The sequence below is a fragment of the Apodemus sylvaticus genome, chromosome 22, assembly GCF_947179515.1.
Source record: "Apodemus sylvaticus chromosome 22, mApoSyl1.1, whole genome shotgun sequence".
NCBI classification, from domain to species: Eukaryota; Metazoa; Chordata; class Mammalia; order Rodentia; family Muridae; genus Apodemus; species Apodemus sylvaticus.
In genome coordinates, this window is record NC_067493.1 from 17,082,190 (window position 1) to 17,105,860 (window position 23,671).

The 23,671-nt window shown below is 44.8% G+C and overlaps 1 protein-coding gene across 1 annotated transcript in view; it reads right to left on the reverse strand.

Moving 5' to 3' along the window:
• Mtus2 (microtubule associated scaffold protein 2) overlaps positions 1-23,671 on the reverse strand; it is a 358,083-nt gene that overhangs the window by 213,269 nt on the left and 121,143 nt on the right. Inside the window, exons 2-3 of the mRNA XM_052168367.1 lie at positions 13,438-15,818; positions 8,572-8,812 (exon numbers count right to left, since the gene is read on the reverse strand). Of these exons, the coding sequence (XP_052024327.1) occupies positions 8,572-8,812; positions 13,438-15,597 (2,401 nt within the window). The 5' untranslated portion in view covers positions 15,598-15,818. The remainder of the gene's footprint in view (positions 1-8,571; positions 8,813-13,437; positions 15,819-23,671) is intronic.

A 23,671-nucleotide genomic window follows, 5' to 3' on the forward strand; every position in this document is an offset into this window, starting at 1 on the left:
GTTATTAGGCAGTCAAGGAAAAAATAATTCTCACAAGTCACACAAGCTTGAGTTTGTTCCATTTCACCAAAACAGCACAAATGAAGAGACTGTATGAACAGACAATCACTCAGTACAGACTCCGGAAATGCACCTGTGATATAGGTTATTTGATAGGTCTGCTCTCCACCCTACAGGCAAGGCAATCTTGCATAACCAAGAAAGACCTGGTCTGTGCTATCCCAGCTCCAAGCCCCCCAACAGCTGTCTCTCACAGTAACAGTCAAATCCCTGCAGCGAGACTTTATATGACCCCAACTCCCCTGTGCCATGCTGTTCCCCTGCTACTCTCCTCTCCTTCCAGTTCCTCACTTCCCAGTGGCCTTTGCGTTGGCTCCTCCCACTACCCCCGGAAAGCAATACTTCAGGCATCCACCAGGGACCCCCGAAGAGAAAATCTCTTATGCACTGTAAGGATGCAACACCTGTCAATTAAAGCTGATTGGCTTGTTGCTGAGGCCGGAAATAGAAGGTTGGACAGCCAACAGGCAGGAAGGATTCTGGGTGAGAGCCAAGCACAGGAGGATTGGGTCCCAGCATCTGTAACTAAGGACTAGATAAACACCCACGTGGCAAAACTTAGACTAGAATACTGGGATTGTTAAATTATAAACCAGTCAGGGAACAGCCAAAGCTTTTGGCCTAGGTATTTGTAAAAATATTTGAGTGTCGGGGTCGTTATTCCAGGAACCTGGGGCCAGGAGGGGAAAAAGCCACTACTACAGCATCTTCCTGTATCCTTCCTGGGGATTGACCTAAAGGAAACTCTTGGGAAGACCTTTCTAATCACTCTGTTTAAAGTGACAGCCCTTCCTTTTCCAAAGCCTCCGCTCCTCCCTCGCTAATGCTTTGTTTTCTTCAGTAATATTTACTTAAACAGACCATATAATTTACTAGCTCTTTAAAACAAAAACACCACCAACAAAACCCCAGAAAACCAAAGCATCCCCATATTTTAAAATTGAAGCCCCCAGCTCTGAATCGGGAACACCCTCAGTCACAGTGTGCGCCATCTCCAAGCAGTGCAGGAAGCCAGCTACACACCCAGCAGCCAGCGAGGAGGAGACAGTCAGCACAGCCTGCATCCAGAGCTGATCGGGGCCACAGAGGTACATACCCAAATACAACTACAAGAGAGTAGCTCTCGGCTGTCATCTTTGCTTCTGTGACTGTGCAACAGATTGGCAGGCAGGTTTCACTAGAGTAGAGGATCACTTGGGACACACTGCACCTGGACTCCACCTGTACCCAGGAATTCTGCAGCACCACAACAATTTGTACCAAGAGAAAACAGCTCACCCAAGGTTGCTGAGATAGGCCTACAGGCATACACACAGGAGGGGCAAGCTCCAGCCAGTGACAGCAGGCTCAACTAACACCAGAGATAACCAGGTGGCAAAAGGCAAACGTGGGAATGTTGCTAACAGAAATCAAGGCAATATGGCAGCATCCGAACCCAATTCTCCCACAACAGCAAGTCCTGGATACCCCAACACACCAGAAAAGCAAGATTTGGATTTAAAATCACAGGTCATGATGCTGATGGAGGGCATCATGGAGGGCTTCAAGAAGGACATAAATAACTCCCTTAAAGAAATACAGGAGAACACAAGTAAACAGGGAGAAGCCCTTGAAGAACTAAGGGAAAACAGAACAAAACAGGTGAAAGAATTAGACAAAGCTATCCTTTAGACAAAATTATCTAAAGCTATTAGACAAAGGATCTAAAGAAGGAGGTAGAAACAATAACAAAATTACAAAGGGAGACAACTCGGGACATAGAAAACTTAGGAAAGAAGTCAGGAGTCATGGGTCCAAGCATCAACAACAGAATACAAGAGATGGAAGACAGAATCTCAGATGCAGAAGATACCATAGAAAGCATTGATACAATGGTCAAAGAAAATGAAAAATGCAAAAAGCTCCTGACCCAAAATATTCAGGAATCCAGGACAAAATGAGAAGACCAAACCTAAGGATTATAGGCATAGAAGAGAGTGAAGATCTCCAACTCAAAGGGCCAGTAAATGTCTTCATCAAAATCATAGAAGAAAACTTCCCTAACCTAAAGAAAGAGATGCCCATGAACATACAAGAAGCCTACAGAACTCGAAATAGATTTGACCAGAAAAGAAATTCGTCCCATCATATAATAATTAAAACACCAAATGTACTAAACAAAGAAAGAATATTAAAAGCAGTAAGGGAAAAAGGTCAAGTAACATATAAAGGTAAACCTATCAGAATTACACCGGATTTCTCACCAGAGACTAAAAGTCAGAAGAGCCTGGGCAGACGTCATGCAGACCCTAAGGGAACACAAATGCCAACCCAAACTGCTATATCCAAGCTAACCAAGGTTTTTCATGACAAAAACAAATTTACACAGTATCTTTCCACAAATCCAGCCCTTCAAAGGATAATGAATGGAAAACACCAACAAAGGGAGGGAAACTACACACAGGAAAAAGCAAGAAAGTAATCTCCTTTCAACACACCCAAAGAAGATAACCACACAAACATAAAAATTACATCGAAAACAGCAGGAAGCAACAATCACTATTCCTTAATATCTCTTAACATCAATGGATTCAATTCCCCAATAAAAAGACATAGACTAACAGACTGGATTTGTAAACAAGACCCAACATTTTGCTGCATACAGGAAACGTATCTCAGTGTCAAAGACAAACACTACCTAAGAGTAAAAGGCTGAGAAACAGTTCTCCAAGCAAATGGTCCCAGGAAACAAGCCGGAGTAGCCATTCTAATATCAGTTAAAATGGACTTTCAACCAAAAGTCATCAAAAAAGATACAGAAGGCCACTTTACACTCATCAAAGGAAAAATCTACCAGGAAGAACTCTAGTTCAAGGGTACCTGCATTCATAAAAACCTTACTAAAGCTTAAAGCATACATCATACCCCACACAATAATTGTGGGGGACTTAAACACCCCACTCTCTTCAATGGACAGATCAGGGAAACAAACTAAACAGAGTCACGGTGAAACTAACAGAAGTTTTGGACCAAATGGACTTAATAGATATCTATAGAACATTTCATTCTAAATCAAAAGGATATACCTTCTTCTCAGCACCACATGGTACCTTCTCCAAAATTGAGGTCACAAAACAGACCTCAACAGATATAAGATGATTGAAATAATTCCATGCCTCCTATAAGATCACTATGGAATAAGGGTTGTCTTCAATAGCAACAAAAAGCCCACATACACATGGAAGCTGAACAATGCTCTACTCAATGATTCCTTGGTCAAGGAAGAAATAAAGAAAGAAATCAAAGACTTTTTAGAATTTAATGAAAATGAAGGCACAACATACCCAAATTTATGGGATATAATGAAAGCAGTGCTAAGAGGAAATTTCATAACCCTGAGTGCCTCCAAAAAGAAACTGGAAAGAGCATCCATTAACAGCTTAACAGCACACCTGAAAGATTTAGAACAAAAAGAAGCTAATACACCCAAGAGGAGTAGAAGACAGGAAATAATGAAACTCAGGGCTGAAATCAACCAAGTTGAAACAAAAAAGAACTATACAAAGAATCAACAAAAGTAGGAGGTGGTTCTTTGAGAAAATCAACAAGATAGATAAACCTTTAGCCAGACTAACCAGAGGGCACAGAGACAGTACCCAAATTAGCAAAATCAGAAATGAAAAGGGTGATATAACAACAGAAATCTAAAAAATTATCATATTCTACTACAAAAGCCTATACTGAGCAAAACTGGAAAATCTGGAAGAAATGGACAATTTCCTAGACAGATACCAACTACCAAAATTTAATCAGGATCAGATAGACCATCTAAATGGACCTATAACCCCTAAAGAAATAGAAGTGGTCATTGACAGTCTCCCAACCAAAAAAACACAGGACCAGATGGCTTTAGTGCAGAATTCTATAAGACATTCAAAGGAGACCTAATATCAATACTCTTCAAACTATTCCACAAAATAGAAACAGAAGGAACATTACCCAACTCATTCTATGAAGCCACAATTTGGCCGATACCAAAACCACACAAAGTTTCAACAAAAAAAGAGAACCTTAGAGCAATTTCCCTTATGAATATCGATGCAAAAATACTAAATAAAATTCTTGCCAACCAAATCCAAGAACACATCAAAACAATTATTCACCACGATCAAGTAGGCTTCATCCCAGGGATGCAGGGATGGTTCAATATACGGAAATCCATCAATGTAATCCACTATATAAACAAACTCAAAGAAAAAAAACACATGGTCATTTAATTAGCTGCTGAAAAAGCATTTGACAAAATTCAGCATCCTTTCATGTTAAAGGTCTTGGAAAGAACAAGAATTCAAGGCCCATACCTAAACATAGTAAAAGCAATATACAGCAAACTGGTAGCCAACATCAAACTAAATGGAGAGAAACTTGAAGCAATCCTACTAAAATCAGGGACTAGACAAGACTGCCCTCTCTCTCCATATTTATTCAATATAGTACTTGAAGTTCTAGCTAGAGCAATTAGACAACACAAGGAGGTCAAAGGGATACAAACTAGAAAGGAAGAAGTCAAACTATCACTATTTGCAGATGATATGATAGTATACTTAAGTGACCCAAAAAAACTCCACCAGAGAACTCCTACAGCTGATAAACAACTTCAGCAAGGTTATAAAATTAACTCAAGCAAATCAGTAGCCCTCCTATGCTCAAAGGATAAACAGACTGAGAAAGAAATTAGGGAAATGACGCCCTTCACAATAGCCACAAACAATATAAAGTATCTTGGTGTGACTCTAACCAAACAAGTGAAAGATCTGTATGACAGGAACTTCAAGTCTTTGAAGAAAGAAATCAAAGAAGACCACAGGAGATTGAAAAATCTTCCTTGCTCTTGGATTGGCAGGATTAATATAGTAAAAATGGCCATCTTGCCAAAAGCAATCTATAGATTCAATGCAATCCCCATCAAAATCCCAACTCAATTCTTCATAGACTTAGAGCAATTCTCAAATTCATCTGGAATAACAAAAAAACAAAACAAAAAACAAAACAAAAAACAAACAAACAAACAAAAAAAAAAAAACAAAAAAACAGGATATCTAAAGCTATTCTCAAAAGTAAAAGAACTTCTGGGGAAATCAGTATCCCTGACCTCAAGCAATACTGCAGAACAATTGTGTTAAAAACTGCATGGTATTGGTACAGTGACAGGCAAGTAGATCAACTGAATAGAATAGAATTGAGGATCCGGAAATGAACCCACAGAATTATAGTCACTTGATCTTTGATAAAAGAGCTACAACCATCCAGTGGAAAAAAAGATAACCTCTTCAACAAATGGTGCTGGTTCAACTGGAGGTCTGCATGCAAAAGAATGCAAATTGATCCATTCTTATCTCCTTGTACTAAGCTCAAGTCCAAGTGGATCAACAACCTCCACATAAAACCAGACACACTGAAACTAATAGAAAAGAAACTGGGGAAGACCCTTGAGGACATGGACACAGGGGAAAATTTCCTCAACAGAACACCAATAGCTTATGCTCTAAGATCAAGAATGACAAATGGGACCTCATAAAACTACAAAGTTTCTGTAAGGCAAAGGACATTGTCAAAAGGACAAAATGGCAACCAACAAATTGGGAAATGATCTTTACCAACACTACATCTGACAGAGGGTTTATATCCAAGATAAACAAAGAACTCAAGAAGGTAGACCCCAGAGAGCCAATTATCCCCCTTAAAAATGGGGCACAGAGCTAAACAAAGAATTTTCACCTGAGGAATATGGAATGGCTGAGAAGCACCTAAAGAAATGTTCATCATCCTTAGTCATCAGGAAAATGCAAATCAAAACAACCCTGAGATTTCACCTCACACCTTCACAGTCAGAATGGCTAAGATCAAAAAGTCTGGAGAAAACAGGTGTTGGCAAGGATGTGGAGAAAGAGGAATACTGCTCCACTGCTGGTGGGGTTGCAAGATGGTACAACCACTCTGGAAGTCAGTCTGGTGGTTCATCAGAAAACTGGGAATGATACTTCTGGAGGACCCCACTATACTACTCCTGGGCATATACCCAGAGGATTCCCCAGCATGTAATAAGGATACATGCTCCACTATGTTCATAGCAGTCCTATAATAGCCAGAAGCTGGAAAGAACCCAGATGTCCCTCAGTGGAGGAATGGATACAGAAAATGTGGTATATTTACACAATGGAGTACTATTCAGCCATTAGAAACAATGAATTCATGAAATTCTTAGACAAATGGATGGAACTGGAGAACATCATCCTAAGTGAGGCAATCCAGTCTCAAAAGAACACTCATGGTATGCACTCACTGATAAATGGATATTAGCCTAGATGCCCAAGAAGAAGGAAGGAGTGAGTGGCCCTGGTCCTGGAAAAAGCTCAGTGCAGCAGTGTGGGGGAATACCAGGACAGGGAAGTGGGAAGGGGTGGATTGAGGAACAGGGGGAGGGAAGAGGGCTTATGGGACTTTCATGGAGGGAGGATCCAGGAAAGGGAAACTCACTTGAAATGTAAATAAAGAATATATCGAATAAAAAAAATTGAAGCCCCCAGAGGGCAGGGCTATTCCCGCATGTTGATTTATTTGTTCCCACACTGGGAGCTGGGCCGACAGACCCCAGAAACCATTACTTACTGACTGGAAGGCAGCAGACTGTACCTGCTCTAAGCACAGGTAATTCTATTAGGATATACAGCTGCTGTGGGGATCACCAATACAGAAGCTTATAAAAATAAAGGCCATCAGTAACTCTCTGAGTACATGATAATTCACAAAGCAATAAATGGCAAAGAGATGAAAAAGTTCCTCTCCTTCAGTGATCACAGTGTTTGCTAGGCACAGTGACTCACATCTGTAGTTCTAGCACTCAGGAGGCAGGCACAGGAGTAAGAAGGGTTCAGTCTGGTGTGTATAGGGAATTCTAGGCCAGTCAGGACTACTATGAGACTTAACTCAAAAATAAAATGGTAAAACCCAATAGTTTTAAGGAAATGGGGCTTGCAAGAAACTCTAGGGCAAAAAAAAAAAAAAACAAAAAAAAAAAAACAAAAAAAAAAACAAAAAAAAAAACTGCTATAAACTACCTAAATGTGCACACACGCACGTACACACGCACACACAGAGAGGCTGGAGATGGTGCAGAGGTTAAGAAAAATTGTTTGCCTTCTAGAGGACAGGGTTTGATTCCTAGCATCCACCTGACAATTTAGAATGCTCTGTTAACTCCAATTCCAAGGTATCTCATGCCCTCTTCTGGCCTCAGTTGGTACTGCATGCAAGTGGTGCACATATATACATTATCAGTCACACATAAAATAAAGATAAATAAATTTTTATGTTTATGTACTGGCTAGTTTCATGTGTCAACTTGACACAGGCTGGAGTTATCACAGAGAAAGGAGTTTCAGTTGGGGAAGTGCCTCTATGAGATCCAGTTGTGGGGCATTTTCTCAATTAGTGATCAAGTGGGGAGGGCCCCTTGTGGGTGGGGCCATCCTTGGGCTGGTGTTCTTGGGTTCTATAAGAAAGCAGGCTGAGCAAGCCAGGGGAAGGAAGCCAGTAAGAAACATCCCTCCATGGCCTCTGCATCAGCTCCTGCTTCCTGGCCTGCTTGAGTTCCAGTCCTGACTTCCTTTAGTGATGAACTGCAACGTGGAAGTGTAAGCTCAATAAACCCTTTCCTCCCCAACTTGCTTCTTGGTCATGATGTTTGTGCAGGAATAGAAACCCTGACTAAGACAGTTTAGATATACTTTCACACAACAATTAACTTCAAATCATTTATCCTGATTACTTTACACAAAAAATGTAAATACTAATATTAGTTCAAGTACTATAAAATAAACAGAATCTGATTGGGAGTCAACACTCTTATACAGGGGCTGGAGAGATGGCTTGGCATTTAAGAGCACTGACTGCTCTTCCGAAGGTCCTGAGTTCAAAGCCCAGCAACCACATGGTGGCTCACAACCATCTGTAATGAGATCTGACGCCCTCTTCTGGTGGGAATGAAGAGAGCTACAATGTACTCAGATACATAAAATAAATAAATCTTAGCAGGGCAGTGGTGGCGCAGGCCTTTAATCCCAGCACTTGGGAGGCAGAGGCAGGAGGATTTCTAAGTTTGAGGCCAGCCTGGTCTACAGAGTGAGTTCCAGAACAGCCAGGGCTACACAGAGAAACCCTGTCCCTGTCTCAAAAACAAACAAACAAACAAAAAAACAAAAACAAAAAAAACCAACAACAACAAAAAAAAAAAAAAAAAAGAAAGAAAGAAAGGGGGGGGGGAGAAATTGGAAGAAGGCAGGAGGTGATGACAAGGACCAGGAGGTGATAACAAGGGTCACGGACGATGGTGTGGAAGATGACAGTCTCAGCAGGTGAATTCTCAAGGGCATCTGTGTCTACAGACAGAAGGAGGAGTAGGAGTGGCTTCTCTTTCATAGTTAACATTTAAATGAACAATAGGAAAAGAGAGTCGTGGTTAGACTCAATTACCTGAAGGATCCGAACCGTAGAAACTGGCGGCTGTCGTTAGGGATCCGGGCGGGTGGATGGCACTCGCTGAGGACCTCTGGCTTGCGATCAGAATCCTGCTCTTTGTCGATGGGAGACGAGACATCGCACCCAATCCCAGCTGGGGCTTAAGGAGCATGGTGGAGCGATAGAAAGTGGGCGGGACTTCGTAGTGCGTGTAGGGAGGAGCACAGAATTCTTCTTTCCCTGGGTGGTCTGTGACCTAAGGTGAGAGATCAGAGAGAGCCAGTCACAGGCAGGAGATCCACGCTCCAATGATGGGCGCCACCACAGGATCGGCTGCTTGTTCCCAGCCCAGTGTCCTCATCTCTACAACAACAGTACAACAGTGTGAGGCTTTGGTAAGACTCCAGGGGAGAAAAAAAAGAACTCACTTTCAGGATTTTTTTAAAATTCCATTGTTATAAATGCATTGAAATTTAAGTGGCGAGTTATTAAATACATAATATCAGGGCTGGAGAAGGCTCCGCAGTGAAGAGCAACTGCTGTCCTTGCAGAGGATTGGGGTTGTCTTCTCAGCACCCACCAAGGCAGCTCACAACCCTCTGTGACTCAGCTCCAGGGGATCTGGCGCCCTCCTCTGCCCCCTCAGGTATTGCACACACAATAGTACATATACACACACGCAGGCAAAACCTCCATACCCATAAAACAAAAATAAATCTTAAAAATAAAATGATGTTAATAAAAGAGAGAATTTACCAAATGCTCAAAAATGATCAAAAGTGTCATCACACCCATGGAGAAAATGCTCACAAAGCTTATAATAAGTAAAACTATCATTTCATATTTGATCAATAGACCATCTAAAAATTGTTGTTGGTAAGAGTGTCATCACACCCATGGAGAAAATGCTCACAAAGCTTATAATAAGTAAAACTATCATTTCATATTTGATCAATAGACCATCTAAAAATTGTTGTTGGTAAGAGAGAAATGTTTTATCTGCAAAAATAGAAAAATGAATAGAAAAAATGTTGTTGGCATGCACTGGGTATTTACATAATTAGAACCAGGACCTGGGGCCAGTAAAATGGCTCAGTAGGTAAAGGTGCTTGTGGTTAAGCCTGATGACCTGAGTTCAATACTAGGGATTCAGACAATGAGCACAGACTCCTGAAAGTTGTCTTCTGACCCCCACTCAAGTTTTTTACACACACACACACACACACACACACACACACACTCACACACACAGATGCTGCATGCTCTCAGGAGGTTTTGGGTAGATTCCTCTGAGATAACAGACCAAGGGATGAACAGACCTCACTTCAGAGCATGTATCAGCAGTGTCTACACACGCATACTTGTTAAATCAGGGAATTGTGTTTCCCTCCACCATTTCTTCGATTTAACAACTTAACATTACTGTTAATTTCTCCTGTACTCAACAGTACAGAATCAATGGAATACAATCTGTAGTAATCATATTTATGTATGCACATATGTATATATGTATATATGTACATATGTGTAAGTATAATATAGAATGTAGTATATGTTGACATATACACATCCTGTTCTCAGAGTATCTGCTCTCATGTGAGTTGGGACTTTGGTGGTCCTAGGGTGGGTGTCTTGCACACGCTAAGAAAGCACTTTGCCCCTGCCTTGCCCCCAGTTCACTGTTCCTTTATATTAAACAAGTAAAGAAGAGTAGCATGGCCTATTTATGTTATAATAAAAAAAATCCAGCACTGGGGCAGCATCTAGGTACATAAATCTATTAATTAATTCTGCTCTGAATCATAATTTATTTGGTATGTCAAGCTGCTATGTGTTTAGGTACTATGAATATCTCCAACATCTCCTTAATAGGAGCTCTAAAAGCTTTGACCCAAACTGTTTAAGGCATAAGCCCTATTTTGATCCCCTTTTAATGTTCAAATAGATACAACGTTCTTTAAAATACATCACTGAAACAAAAGAGTAGGCATTTAAACTTTCATTATAATCACATTGTGAAGTATGCATGGCGGTTAGCCTGTGCTCAGGGTAGGATGAATCACATCCCCTCGAGAGAGGGTTCAACATCTGCGCTCCGATGAAATTTTTATCATCTATTGCTTTTCCATCCATCTCTGACTTCTCTCTTCTAGACCCTTCATTTTTAACATTTTGGGGTGCCAAAATGTGTACACTGTCATGAGTGTACACACAAGGAGATTCACATCGTTTCCTAACTTCGTAAGTAAGGGTTTTAGAACTTCAGTATGCTGATCCGATTCTTTGGAAATGGACGCTTTTCAGAGCTCAAAGCCCACAAAACTCTGTCATCCCACAGCGACTAATGATTTCAGCAGTCTCAATGCCCCCCATTTTGCTGGGTAACCTTTTTCAAAATGCGAACATCTAAAGTGTCCTCTATAGGCTCCTGTACCGAGTCCTTGATTCCAAGATGGTGGCACTGCTACTGCAAATACTCTTAACACTGTTAGAGGCGGGGTCTACATGACACAAACACACCTCTCCAGATGAACCTTGAACACTTCACCTGCCCAACTGGTCTTATCTGCTTTCTGGTGCACACTAGGTCCACTGCAGCCACAGGCTCCTCCCACTGCCAGCCCCGCCCCGCCCCGCCCTTCCCCAGCACCATGCCTGAGACCACAAGCTTCCTGTCCCCAGCATTCTTGGAATAGGCAATCCTATGGCACTGCAGTCTGGTATTTTGTCGAAGTGACAAAAAAATAACAAGCACAAATTCATTTACAAGGTGAAAAGTATGCTTTTCATGTCTAGTTTATGCATTTTTAATTAAACAGGGGGATCCCGCTCGTCTTTCATCTTTGTGACAAAACAGAACAGGTTCTGTAGCTACGGAACAAGCATCCGTTGAGTCCCTCCTCCAGTGGGGCGTTTTTGAGAAAACTGGGAGTCAACAAAAACCTCCTCAGATTTCAAACGCAGTCCTGAGATCACAGGATATAAGCAAACAAGTTCCTCCTGCTGTAGCTCTCCTCCTGCTTTGCCCTGCCCCGTTTGCACTAGGTTTCTTTTGCATGACTTTTCTCTGGGGAGATATACAATTAATATATGCTCTCAAACTGGCACAGCGTCAAGAGCTCCCAAAATGACTCCTTCAAGGGGCTGGAGAAATGGCTCGGGAGTTAAGAGCTCTGGTTGCTCTTCCATGGGGCTTGGGTTCCGTCCCCAGCACCCACATAGCAGCTCTTGACCCTCTGTAACTTCAGTTCTGGGGATGTGGCGCCACCTGTTGGCCTCCGTGGGTACAACATGCACATAGTGCACAGATCCACATGCAGGCAAAAACCACAGGTACAAAAATGTTTAAATGGCTCCTTAAAGCTCATCTTGCATGAGGGCTTACTCAGTTTCGGACAGCTGTATTTTCTTGATGTCAGTAACACTCCATCTATGAGGCAACATGCTCTAGGGCTTGAATCAGAATTGATTAAAAAAAAAAAAGCCAAATTCCAAGCACTAGTTAATTCTTAAGTTGCAGAGCTGACTACAGGCTCAGACAGCAGGAAGCATAAACAAGGCTAGACTCTAAAGTCATTTACTGATGTTTACTCCATCCCAGTCACCATCCAGGATCCTGCTGGCTCTTACAAACCCTGTTCACTGCAGGGACAATGTCTTGATTTGCTCCAGGTTTGCACAAAGATAACAGACAGCTTGCTCAAAGATGGCGCCAGTTTGACTCACTGCTGCTTTGATGAAACAACCAAAACCAACGTGTGGAGGGAAGGCTGCATTCACCCCACACTTCGAGGCCCCAGGGAAGTCAGGGCAGGAACCCAGAAAGCAGAAACTGACCCTGGAGGAAGGCTACTTACTGGCTTGCTCCACATGGTTTGTTTAGCCTGCATTCTTATACACCCCAGGACCACCTGCCCAAGTGGGGCTCAGTGCACAGTAAACATGCAACAAAATATTAGCCGCTGCTACTGTCCTCACTGCAAACAAAAAACCTGTGCCCAACATATTTGGTCACATGTTTGTTTTGTGTATATTAAAGTAAGACTTTCTATTGTATTTTCTGACACGGGGTTACAGTTTGGGCTTGGACTCTTTCTTTCATAGGCTCACGAATGCTGGGATCACAGGCATGTGCTACCACATCCAATTCACCACAAGACTTTCTCCAGAGTCAAACACTCCCCACCAAAAGGATTAGCCCCTTCCGTTCGACTGTGAGCCTAGTCTTTAAAGGTTGACCCATCTCTCCCGCCACGCCTCCTCAGTTAGAAAACTCTGCTTACTTTAGCTCTTTCCTTGCTTTGACCTGGCTCATATATATATCGCTACTCACGTCACTTAAGGTGGAAGCTGGCTTACATGAGCCCTTGTCTAAGCCCACGTGTCTCGTACTCAGTAAAACTTGAATGAACATCCTTAGCTATTGGGACCATCTCAACCTGACTATCACACTGTGTTCTACGTGATCACTTCCAGGCCCAAGAACACACTTTGGTAGCAGTGTATCCCTGAGCATATGCAGTTCACTTACAGAGGACATTTTGTTTCCAAGTTTCACAAAGAAAAAGGAGGAGGAGGAGGAGGAGGAGGAGGAGGAGGAGGAGGAGGAGGAAAAGGAGGAGAAGGAGAGGAGGAGAAGGAGAAGAAGGAGACGGAGACGGAGACGGAGACGGAGGAGGAGGAGGAGGAGGAGGAGGAGGAGGAGGAGGAGGAGGAGGAGAAGAAGAAGAAGAAGAAGAAGAAGAAGAAGAAGAAGAAGAAGAAGAAGAAGAAGAAGAAGAAGAAGAAGAAGAAGAAGAAGAAGAAGAAGAAGAAATATAACAGATGTTTTTTAAAACCCCCCACAAACAGATACACCCTTTTACAACGATGTCCTCTTACCTCCTGCAGGAACTTCTCGCTCATCTGACTGAAATGGTGCCCTGGGGGCTTGATCCCAGACACCATCAGTCCAGAAGGGAAGACCCTTGGCTTCTGCAAGTCGGGCTTGAGTTTCTCATACATGTTTGCAGATGACTGAAGGTCACGGCTCGCTGCCTTCTCTTCTTGAGGAAGAGGCATGCCACATGTGGGCGGGGCATACGGAAGGCCCACAGGGACCAGAGAAGCATCTCCCTGGCTCAGCGCCTGAGGGTTCCTGCGAATGTAAGTGATGATCTTGGGCCTCGCGTGCTTGGGTTTGGGCATGACGATGGGCTTTGTCTCTGGCTTTTCTTCCGTTCTTTCTATCTCCAGTTTCTCCGGGGCTTCCTGGGAGGAGGGCATGTCCTTGGGAGGTGTAAGAGGCTTGGGGATCCCACTGGGGCAAGAGGTCTTGTCAGGCACTTTTGGGGATGTGTTCAATACCTGCCCACTATCAGCGGAGGGTGCGGTCTCTGAGGGTGACCCTGTGTCCACACTGAACGCGCCGCCGAGCTCCTGAGACGTGCTACCTGGAGGACTCGGATGCTGAGTCAAGTTCACAGTTGTCTCTGGGTGGAGGCGAGCTGGGGTACTGAACAGGGACTCTACTCCAGCTGCAGTGACGTCATCCGTTTGGGCTGCATTCCCTAGAAGGCTCCTATTTTCAGCTACAGGTGTTGTTGTCTCTTTGCTTTTTCTGACTTCCGGGATGCTACCCCGAGGGCTCAAGAGCTCAGAGGCTTCGGTTCTGCTCCCTCCCACGGAAGGACCTGAGGCCAACAATTTGGCACTGCCCGAGTTCCCGTTCCCCAGCCTCCTCTCCTCCCCACTGACCTCGGAGGGCAGGCTCTCCGTTGGATCACGGAGAACGGGAGCTACTGGTCGGTCGTCAGGCGCAGTTTTGCCGGATGTTGTTTCCTTCACCATCCTACCTGCACCCGCTGACATTTTACCTGTGAGTCTAGGACCAGCCTCTCCAGCAGCAGGAGCGGCGCTCGGTGCAGGGGTGGCTTGCTGAGACCCCTCCCCAGCAGCGCTAGCTCCAATCATTTCTTCCAGGCTGCTGCCTCTTCCTCCTCCAAGCTGGTGGTGGCTGCGGCTCAGTTGACTCGTGGCTTCTCCGGATGCCCTCTCGAGTAGCTCCTTGCTCTCTACGGGTGACATACTTTGTTCCTTAGGCCATCGGAGACCTTGCACCTGGGCTGACGTTAGTGTCTCCTCATTCCTGGGTTGGATATATTTGAGCTCCACTTTGGACTTCCCTGCCCCTTGTCCTAAACACACTTCTGGATGACGGAGGCTGGGGGTTTCCTTCAATGATGAAGCTGAACAGGAAGTCAGTTCTGCATGAGCGATGCACTCGTTGTAAATATCAAGGTCGTGTGTCCCTTCCACCTTAGTGTCTGAGGGGCTGGACCCCTCGGCTTCTGAGGTAGATGGTTTAGGAAGATACACACCATTCCCCTCTAAGGTTCTTGGGGAAAGATTTTTCCCTGGAGAGTGGCTGGCTGGTGGCCCCTCCCCATGCCCAGGCACACGGCCCTGTGGCTCGAAGATGTCCAGCTGCGCCGGCTGCAGGTTTGTGGGAGCCACGCTGCCAGCTGCAGCCGCTGAGCTGCTAGCTCTTTTCAGCTCCTCGTTGTCAAGGGTCTTGGCCAATTTGTCCTTGGGAACATGTCTGGGAATCTCAGCATCCTTTTTAGCAGCAACATCTGGACTGGGTTGACCCACTGCATTCCTCCAGCTGCAAAGACTTGGTCCCTGAACGCTCTGAGGGCTCTGCAGGGTACCTCTTTTTACTGTGTGTTCTTCACTCGATTGCCTGTGGACACTCAGAGGCGCCTGACACTCCCTCTGGCTGCTGGAGCCAGCCTGAGACCCTTTCCCAAAGCCCTGCAGGTGAAAGGGCTCCTTCTGGAAGTGGCTGTGGTACTGCGGCCGGCTTAAATTCGCATTTCCGAGTTCATCATCCAGGTCACATGACTTGGGCTCATCGCAAGAGGAGCTGACCTCCAACATGATTTGATTGGCATTTGTATCCCCCGTCCTCAGAACACTGTCATTATTATTTTTTGCTCCCTCTCGGTGATCTCTCAACTGGCCGAAACAGGTTTTCTTTGGAGCGAGTGGGGCGCTCATGGTCACGTCTTCAGTGAGGGCTGCTGGCCATGCAGTCTCCCTGCAAGCTGCAGAGCAACAGGCAGCTGTCACCTTCTCTGTCCTCCTCTGACAATGTCACATCTAGACGCTTCTTTGAACCTCTTCAGATGAGTTTCAGAACCAACCACTGTCTTGACACGCAGTAGGACAACTCTTTGTGCACCATTGCTGTTCCGTGCGAGTCAGCTAGTTCACAAGACCTGAAAGGAAATCAAAACATGTGCACGTTAGAGTGAAGACAGCGACAATCATGAGCAAGAGGCACAGGCAGTAATCACGTAGAGGTGACCCTTGCTTCCATACTGCTACTTCATGTGCTTATCTCAAAACCGCTTCAAATAAAGGCTGTATCTGGCTAAATATGTCCAAGTTGAACTATCACAGGGATACATTTATAATGAGGTGTAAGGGGTCTTACATGTATGCTGTCTTAAAGTTGTGTGTGTCTCTGTGTGTGTGAAGTTTGTGTGTGGCATATGTGTGCATGTAGTTTCTGTGTGATACGTGTGCTGTGTGTATAGTTTGTGTGTGGTATGGTATATGTGGTGTCTATGTACGGTGTGTATGTGTGTGTGGGGGGGCATGTGTGGTATGTATAGCATGGTGCGTATGTGTTGTGTGGTGTGTGTGTGTGTTGTGTGTTGTGGTGTCTCGTCTCTTCACCACCACTTTACTTTCTGGTATATTGTCCAGAGTTTGCTATAATCTAAGAATATCAGATGAAAAACTCCAGAAACAAACAATACATGGGTTTCAAACAAGGTACAAGTTTTAATCACATGATAAAATCATGTCCTGCCCCAGCTCTGTCATTTCGGGTTCTGGATCTTTCTTTTCTTCATCTTGTTTCCTACCTGCCTTCCCGCCACGTGGTAGCTGTCCATGTTATCAGACCAAGCGCCAGGGGAGAAGAGGTTTGAATTCAACAACCGGTGGCCATGTCACAGCCTCTGCACCACGCCCTGTGATGGCAAAGCCTCTGCGCCACTTCCTGCTCTAATATCACAGCCTCTGCACCATGCCCTGTGATGTCAAAGCCTCTGCACCACTCCCTGTGATGTCACAGCCTCTGCACCACTCCCTGTGATATCACAGCCTCTGTGCCACTCTCTGTGACGTCACAGCCTCTACATCACTCCTTGCTGTGATGCCACAGCCTCTTTGCCACTCCCTGTGATGTCAAAGTCTTTACACCACTCCCTGTGATGTCACAGCCTCTGCACCACTCCCTGTAATATCACAGCCTCTGCACCACTCCCTGTGATGTCACAGCCTCTGCACCACTCCCTGTGATATCACAGCCTCTGTGCCACTCTCTGTGACATCACAGCCTCTACATCACTCTCTGCTGTGATGTCACAGTCTCTGCACCCCTCCCTGGTGTGATGTCACAGCCTCTGCACCGCTCCCTGTGACATCACAGTCTATGTGCCACTCCCATCCCTTCATCAAAGGCACTGCACCACCTCCCACCATTGACAGAAGGGTCAGTATGACACAAGTTCTTCTGAGAAGAAAAGAAAGATCCCACGGAGATGATTTTCCTCCAGTACATTGTTATGATTCCTGTTTCATTGCTAGCTAGTCAGGTACTAACCTCATGCTGGCCAAATGCATAAAGCACACTTTATCACAGGTCTGATGTGTACGAAAATGGCATCCCTGTGAAGCCAAGCATCCCAGGGATCTCAATCTGCATCCTCATCAGTGAGGGTGGACCACTGTCCCACAGCTGAGATCGGCCCGACCCGAGAGCCTGCCCTTGCCACAGCTTCCCTCTCCTCCCAGCTCCCACCTTCCTAGGATCTAATAAGTGACCTTGCAAAATCTATAATAAATCTCTTTCCTATCCATTTCTTTTCCACTTCATTACTTTTCCACCTGTACTTACGTGTTTCCACCAGAATGAGGTCCTTTCCTATAAGCGGGCCCTTGGTCAGTTTGTGTTCTTATATGCCTTACCCCCGCTTTCCCCAGGACACACTAGCACAGCTGTGTCCACATCCCATGCTCTGGGACACAGCCCCTTTGTTATCTGCTGCCACACTGGTCTTTGGTTCTTCCCATAGCCCCCCCCCCCACAATCCCCATTTCTCCACTCTCACAGATTCTCCCCCCATCTGTCCCCAGCATGCCAGTAGCACCCCCAGATGCAAACCATCCCCAATACACCCCCTAACTGATGGACTGAGCCTAACACAGACGGGACCTGCCACAACTGCCCTTTCTTTCTTGTTTCCATTTTGAGAATATGCTCCACTTGAAGAAACCTTTGTCCCCAGGGCACAAATACTAACAACGTGTAGGCAGATTGGAATCACAGCCATTTCAGATGAAGCTGGACTCTCTAGGCCGGGATAGGAGTGTCCCAGTGAGTCAGGGACAGCAAGGAATTCACAAGCACAGCTATCCACATAAGGGCATCAGCTCTGGTCCTCTGTAGGTGGGTGTACAGATGCAAAGGCAAGAGCTCTCTCGGTCCGAATAGCAGGAACAAACAAAATCAGAACAAACAGAATATCAGAAACCACAAAGCACGTTAGGACCTGCTAGAAAATGACAAATGCCCATAAAATCGATGTACCACTATCTCTGTTGTGTTCATGTTTCCTTTTCTTTTCTTGTTTTGTTTTTAATACATTTCTTTCATTTGAGGTGCATGGTTGGTTGACCCACGTGTATGTCTGTGCACGATGTGTATGCAGTACCCTTGGGGGCCAGAAGGTGGTGTCATTGGATCCCTTGGAACTGTAGTTGAGCAGCTTGTGTCAATGCTGGGAATTGAACCTGGGTCCTCTGCAAAAGCAGCCGCAGCTCTCAATGGGCGAGCCATCCATCTCTCCAATCCAGCGCTGGAGAGTTTGTTTGTTTGTTTGTTTTTGTTTTTTCGAGACAGAGTTTCTCTGTGTAGCCCTGGCTGTCCTGGAATTCACTGTGTAGACCAGGCTGGCCTCGAACTCAGAAATCTGCCTGCCTCTGCCTTCCAAGTGCTGGGATCAAAGGTGTGTACCACCACTGCCCAGCCAACGCTGGAGATCTTTAATAGCATCATTAACATTTAATAGGCTCACTGTAACATAGGCATCCATTGTTGGTCAAAATGTCCCTACAGAGGATACGGGTGCAACAAAAGTGTCGGACTCTTCTATCTGTGCCCATCTCTAACCACTGCGAAGGCTCAGCTGTCTACAGCTCACAAGCTCACTACCTGCTGGGCACCGTATCCAGAAGCTTCTTCAGTTGAATGCGTTATCTACTTTTGACCCTTGAAATGGGCTGACGATGTCTGGATACTCACAGGTAATCTCTTCGTCCATCTTAGATTCCAGTTTCCCGCAAGCTACGCTTGGCCTGACAATGTAGCATCTAAGTCACTCTCGCACAATGAGAAACTCAGTCGATTCAACTCATGTCATCCTCAGCGTTGTCCTGCGTCACCTGACTGAATGGCGGGCTAGAGCCAGGTCCTTCCGTAGTTAAACGCTCGTACAGTTTTACTTAAAACTCACCCATCCCGTCGAGTAGTCCTCCCTACCCAACAGCATCAAAACCCAACTCAAAGGCCACTTTTCCCATAAGGCCTCTCTAAACCCCCTCTTCCTCCTCCCCAAAATCTGCTAAACAGAGTTGATGTGTCTGTTCCTATAGGTCTCTCCCTGTGAACTGGCCTTACTAAGCTTTTTATCACACTGTATTCTTGACTTCACTGTCCACCAACTTTCAAACAGGCTCAAATCTGAGAATGCCAAAGCCACCGCTAATACAATGCCAATACTTCACGTGCTGTATTGTTTGGGCAACGGTGACCAGAAGGATCAGTGTGTGCTCAGTGCTTTTTAAATATTTTCCATCTGTGGTTGGTTGAACCCACAGATGCTGCGAAACCCCCAGAGATGGGGATGGGGGTTGTTCATTTAATTTTACAGCAGTTAGATGTGCTTTGTACTGAATGATGAGTCTCAGCCCCTTTAGGAGACGACAAGCTATTAGATTAATGACTCAAAGCCTCTGCGCCTCTGTGGCTTTCGGGACAGCCCTCTGCAGTGTAGATACTAAAGACAAAGTGACCCAACCGCACCCCAACTTTAGCTCAGAACACTGAGCGCGCACTGCTGTCAGGTTAAGCATGGACTGTATTCTTTTCAGTTGTATAATGGTGAGTTTAAATGGTAAGGTTGCTCTTCTAAATGAAGAACCAGCTACCTCCTCTTCAGGGATAAATCAGGGGGAAACACGAAGAGAACATTCTGAGGCTGAAGGTATGGCTCAGCGGGTAAGAGCACTGTCTGCTCCTCTGGAGGACCGGGATTTAATCCCAGCGCCCATAAGGAGGCTCACATTGTCTCTAATGCCAGTTCCCAGGGAAATCTGTCGCCCTCTACTGGTCTCTATGGGTACTGCAGGCACACAATGCCCAGACTTACAGGCAAAATACATACATCTACATACAATATATACATCTACATAAAATAATTAAAGTGATATATCTAAAAATTGAAGAAAACTGTGCTCTGATTTCTATTCTGTGTTACTAAAAGGGAAAAGTCTTTCAAAAGACTGAACAGTGTGTTTACAGTATCCCTGAACTACCAAGTCGGCTGTGTAAGTCTATATGAGTTTTCATATGCATATTTAAACACTCTACCTCTGATGACAGTGATGTGCCACCTGACTTACTAAACACAGCAACAGACTACCCTTCAGTACACTTCAGTATGGTAACCATGCCAAGAGTCAAAAGTCCTAAGTTTAATTTTTAGTGGACAACCTTCCTGAGAATGTATCTGGTATCTGTAATACTCAGTTCCATTTAATCATGTAGTTTTATATGTACTTATACAGGGTTTCTGATGAACCCATCTGTTCATCTGCTTTAGAAAACTCAGACGTAACCACTGCCATTTTCCAGATTCTTGGTCCTGCTTTATAGTGTTTTATATGTTCAAGTATCACTTAGTCAAAATTCTTGGGGGGAGAACATGTTTCAATTTTTGCAGTTTTCTTCCAGTTTTTGGCATACATAATAAGATGGCACAAACCAAGCCAAAAACATGGGAGTCATTTATATTTACCTTTTCCCACATTTATTGATCTATCCACTTTACATCACAGCCCAACCCTCCCTCTTACATGCCTCCTTCCCCTTCACCTCTGAGAAGGGAGGGGCCCCTCTGGGTACCAAGCTGCCCTGGCACCTCAAGTCACTGGAGAACTAGGCATATCCTCTCCCACTGAAGTCAGGCAAGGCAGCCCAAGGAGGAGAACAGGATCCACAGGCGGTCAACAGTCAGGGTAAGTCACCACTCCTGTTGTTGGGGACCCCACAAAGACCAAACTGCACTTCTGCTACATATGTATGGAGACCAGACGCCCACAAGTGGTCCCTTAACATCCCCATGCCTATTAGGCATGCATGTAACTACACACACACACACACACACACACACACAGAGAGAGAGAGAGAGAGAGAGAGAGAGAGAGAGAGAGACAGACAGACAGAGAGAGACAGAGAGAGACAGAGAGAGACAGACAGACAGAGAGAGAGACAGAGAGAGAGAAAATCTTTTTATAACGTTTCAGATTTTAGAGAATTGATTTCAAATTATGAACGCTTAATCTGACTATATTTACTCTCATCTCTTAGCCTAAACCACGATCCTCTGCAAGCTAAATGAGCTTTATACTTTTAATCCCTCTGTAATCGCTTTGATTTCGGTAGGGAAAGGCAGGCAGTAGGCGGAAGCTCGGTAGCTGTCCGTGGTGCTGACCCCCACCACAGTTCGGACAGAATCTACAGCCACAGCCCCTGGAGATGGCTTCACTCCTTTCTTTTGTAAGAAAGGCAGAGAGCTGTCGTGTCTTATCCTAGTAAATAATCAAGACACCATTTACATCATCTTTGTTTTGCGGTACCACAGGCAATTTAAAGTGTGAAATGCTATTTACTCCTTTATACTAAGTTCAAGAAAGTGGGTAACTGGATTATTATTCAGTTAAACCAATCTGATACTTGGTTTCCTCAATAAATATGTTGCGCGCCCATCAAAAGGAAACTTCATTCTGATTGGCCAATGAAATGTACTTGTTTTCACCATTTATAAAGTCCTTTTCGGGACAGAATTTCATTCGGGAAATTCAAATATCCATTACTTACCTGTTGCGGTCATTGCTATTTTTATTCCTTTTTAGTGTTTTTTTTTTTTTTTTCCAAAATGGAAGATTTATATCGTTAAGTATTTTTTTAAAATATTCTTGTTACACATAAAAAGGTAAAGATCTGTATAAGTCCTCCTTTTCTAGCTCTAAGAAATAGAATTTAATCTGTGGTGTCCAGACCTTGTATCTTGCACTCAAGGGATGAGTTGCATGAGTCAGTTTCTCAGCTTGTGTGCTGTGGGTTTCTTTCTACAAACACAGGTAGAAAATACTTCATCACAGAGTGAAACTCTGTAGCACTGGCTGGCCTGGAACTTGCTCTGTAGACCAGGCTGGCCTCGAACTCATAGAGATCCACCTGCCTCTGCCTCCTGAGTGCAGGGACTAAAGGCGTGTGCCACACCTGGCCGTCTATCATTTTTAATAATCACTATTTACTCATCCACTTTCCTGTTGTTAGACTTTAGGTTGTTTGAGGGTTTTAAATCGTTTTTTTTTTTTTTTTTGCAAGAATACTGTTGCGTGGGTTCCTCATCAGAACACTGCAGTGTGCATGCCTACACGCTAAGCTTGCTGTGACCACTGTTTTCATGGGAGCCTGTCACATAGTGGGTTCCCTGCAACTATCTGTGGATGACCACACACTGCCCCATGAGAGACGTGCCAGCCAGCACCGTACCCCTCAGATTCCCCCTTAGATTCTCTCCCTTAAAAGTTCGGCCACAGGAATGACCAGATCCCTGAACCTTCAATTTGGAATTTTTTTTTAAATCAGGACTTCTCACCTTTTCTGATATGCTATAATTTACATTCTACAGGCATAACTACCCTGTACTTCAGAGTTCTCCAGCTTCTGCCAGACACAGTTTTCGTATGCCATCTTGACTGTAAGACAGGTCTAAGACTCCCAAACCTGCACCAGCCCCAGACTTTAGCAATATGGGATCTGGTTTCCATGTCTTCAAATTTTTGTTTCCCAGAATGCTCCTCCACACAATATCCAGGGTCCAGACCTTGTGTCTTGATTCCTGCATCACACGAAGCGTCCCCAAGGCTCATCAACCTTGTTCAGGTCACATTTGCACACATTCATGTGTCGCATGCCCTGTGTCTGCCGGCTCCCAGAGACAGGTACTAACTTGATCGTTTCTTAATGATTGTGAATAAAGCTACCACAGACACGTGCACACAGCATTTTGTGTGAAACCCAAGCTCAGAGAGAATGCCTCGATGCCACGTGTAAACCAAACACGTGATCACCCTGTCCTGAACATACCTCTCACTACCCATGATGCTCTGCTCCAGTGCCTGTTCATGGCTCTCCGCGCTTCAGTTCTGTCTGGGCTCCGGAAGGGCAAGTGTCTCTTCCTCCCTACCTCCCCCTCTCTCTAAGGCCAGGACAGCACCAGAAACCGACCTGCAAGAGTGTGACACTCGAGGGTGGTTGCACATATGAACACACAGTGATTGTGTATGCATGCACAAGAACTGCACAAGATCAAGCCAGACAGAATCCCATGTAAAAGGGAGAGAAGGGCACAACATCCCTTCCCCACCCCCCCAGCTGAGGAGTTATTGGCAGCTGATAGCTGCTGGGGGAGGAGGTCAGTTTTCTTTAGGGGCGTGGCTCTCCGAAGTCAAGCTAAAGTGTTTCAATGTCAGCGATGTATTTTCAGCACCAGAACAGGCTTCCCGTGGCTTTGTGTTAACAATATCTGTGAGTAGCATCTCTGCCCCCTTTTACTGGTGATGGCCAGAGGAAGTTGAGTAACCCTAGAAGTCACCTGAGTGGCTGAGGGCTAGCATGGGCTCTGTGCAGGCTGTAAGCCAGGGAAAGCTGACAGAACTCTCCAAAGCTGCTAAAGGAAAATCTTAATCACCTCAGCAGGTCAAGGAG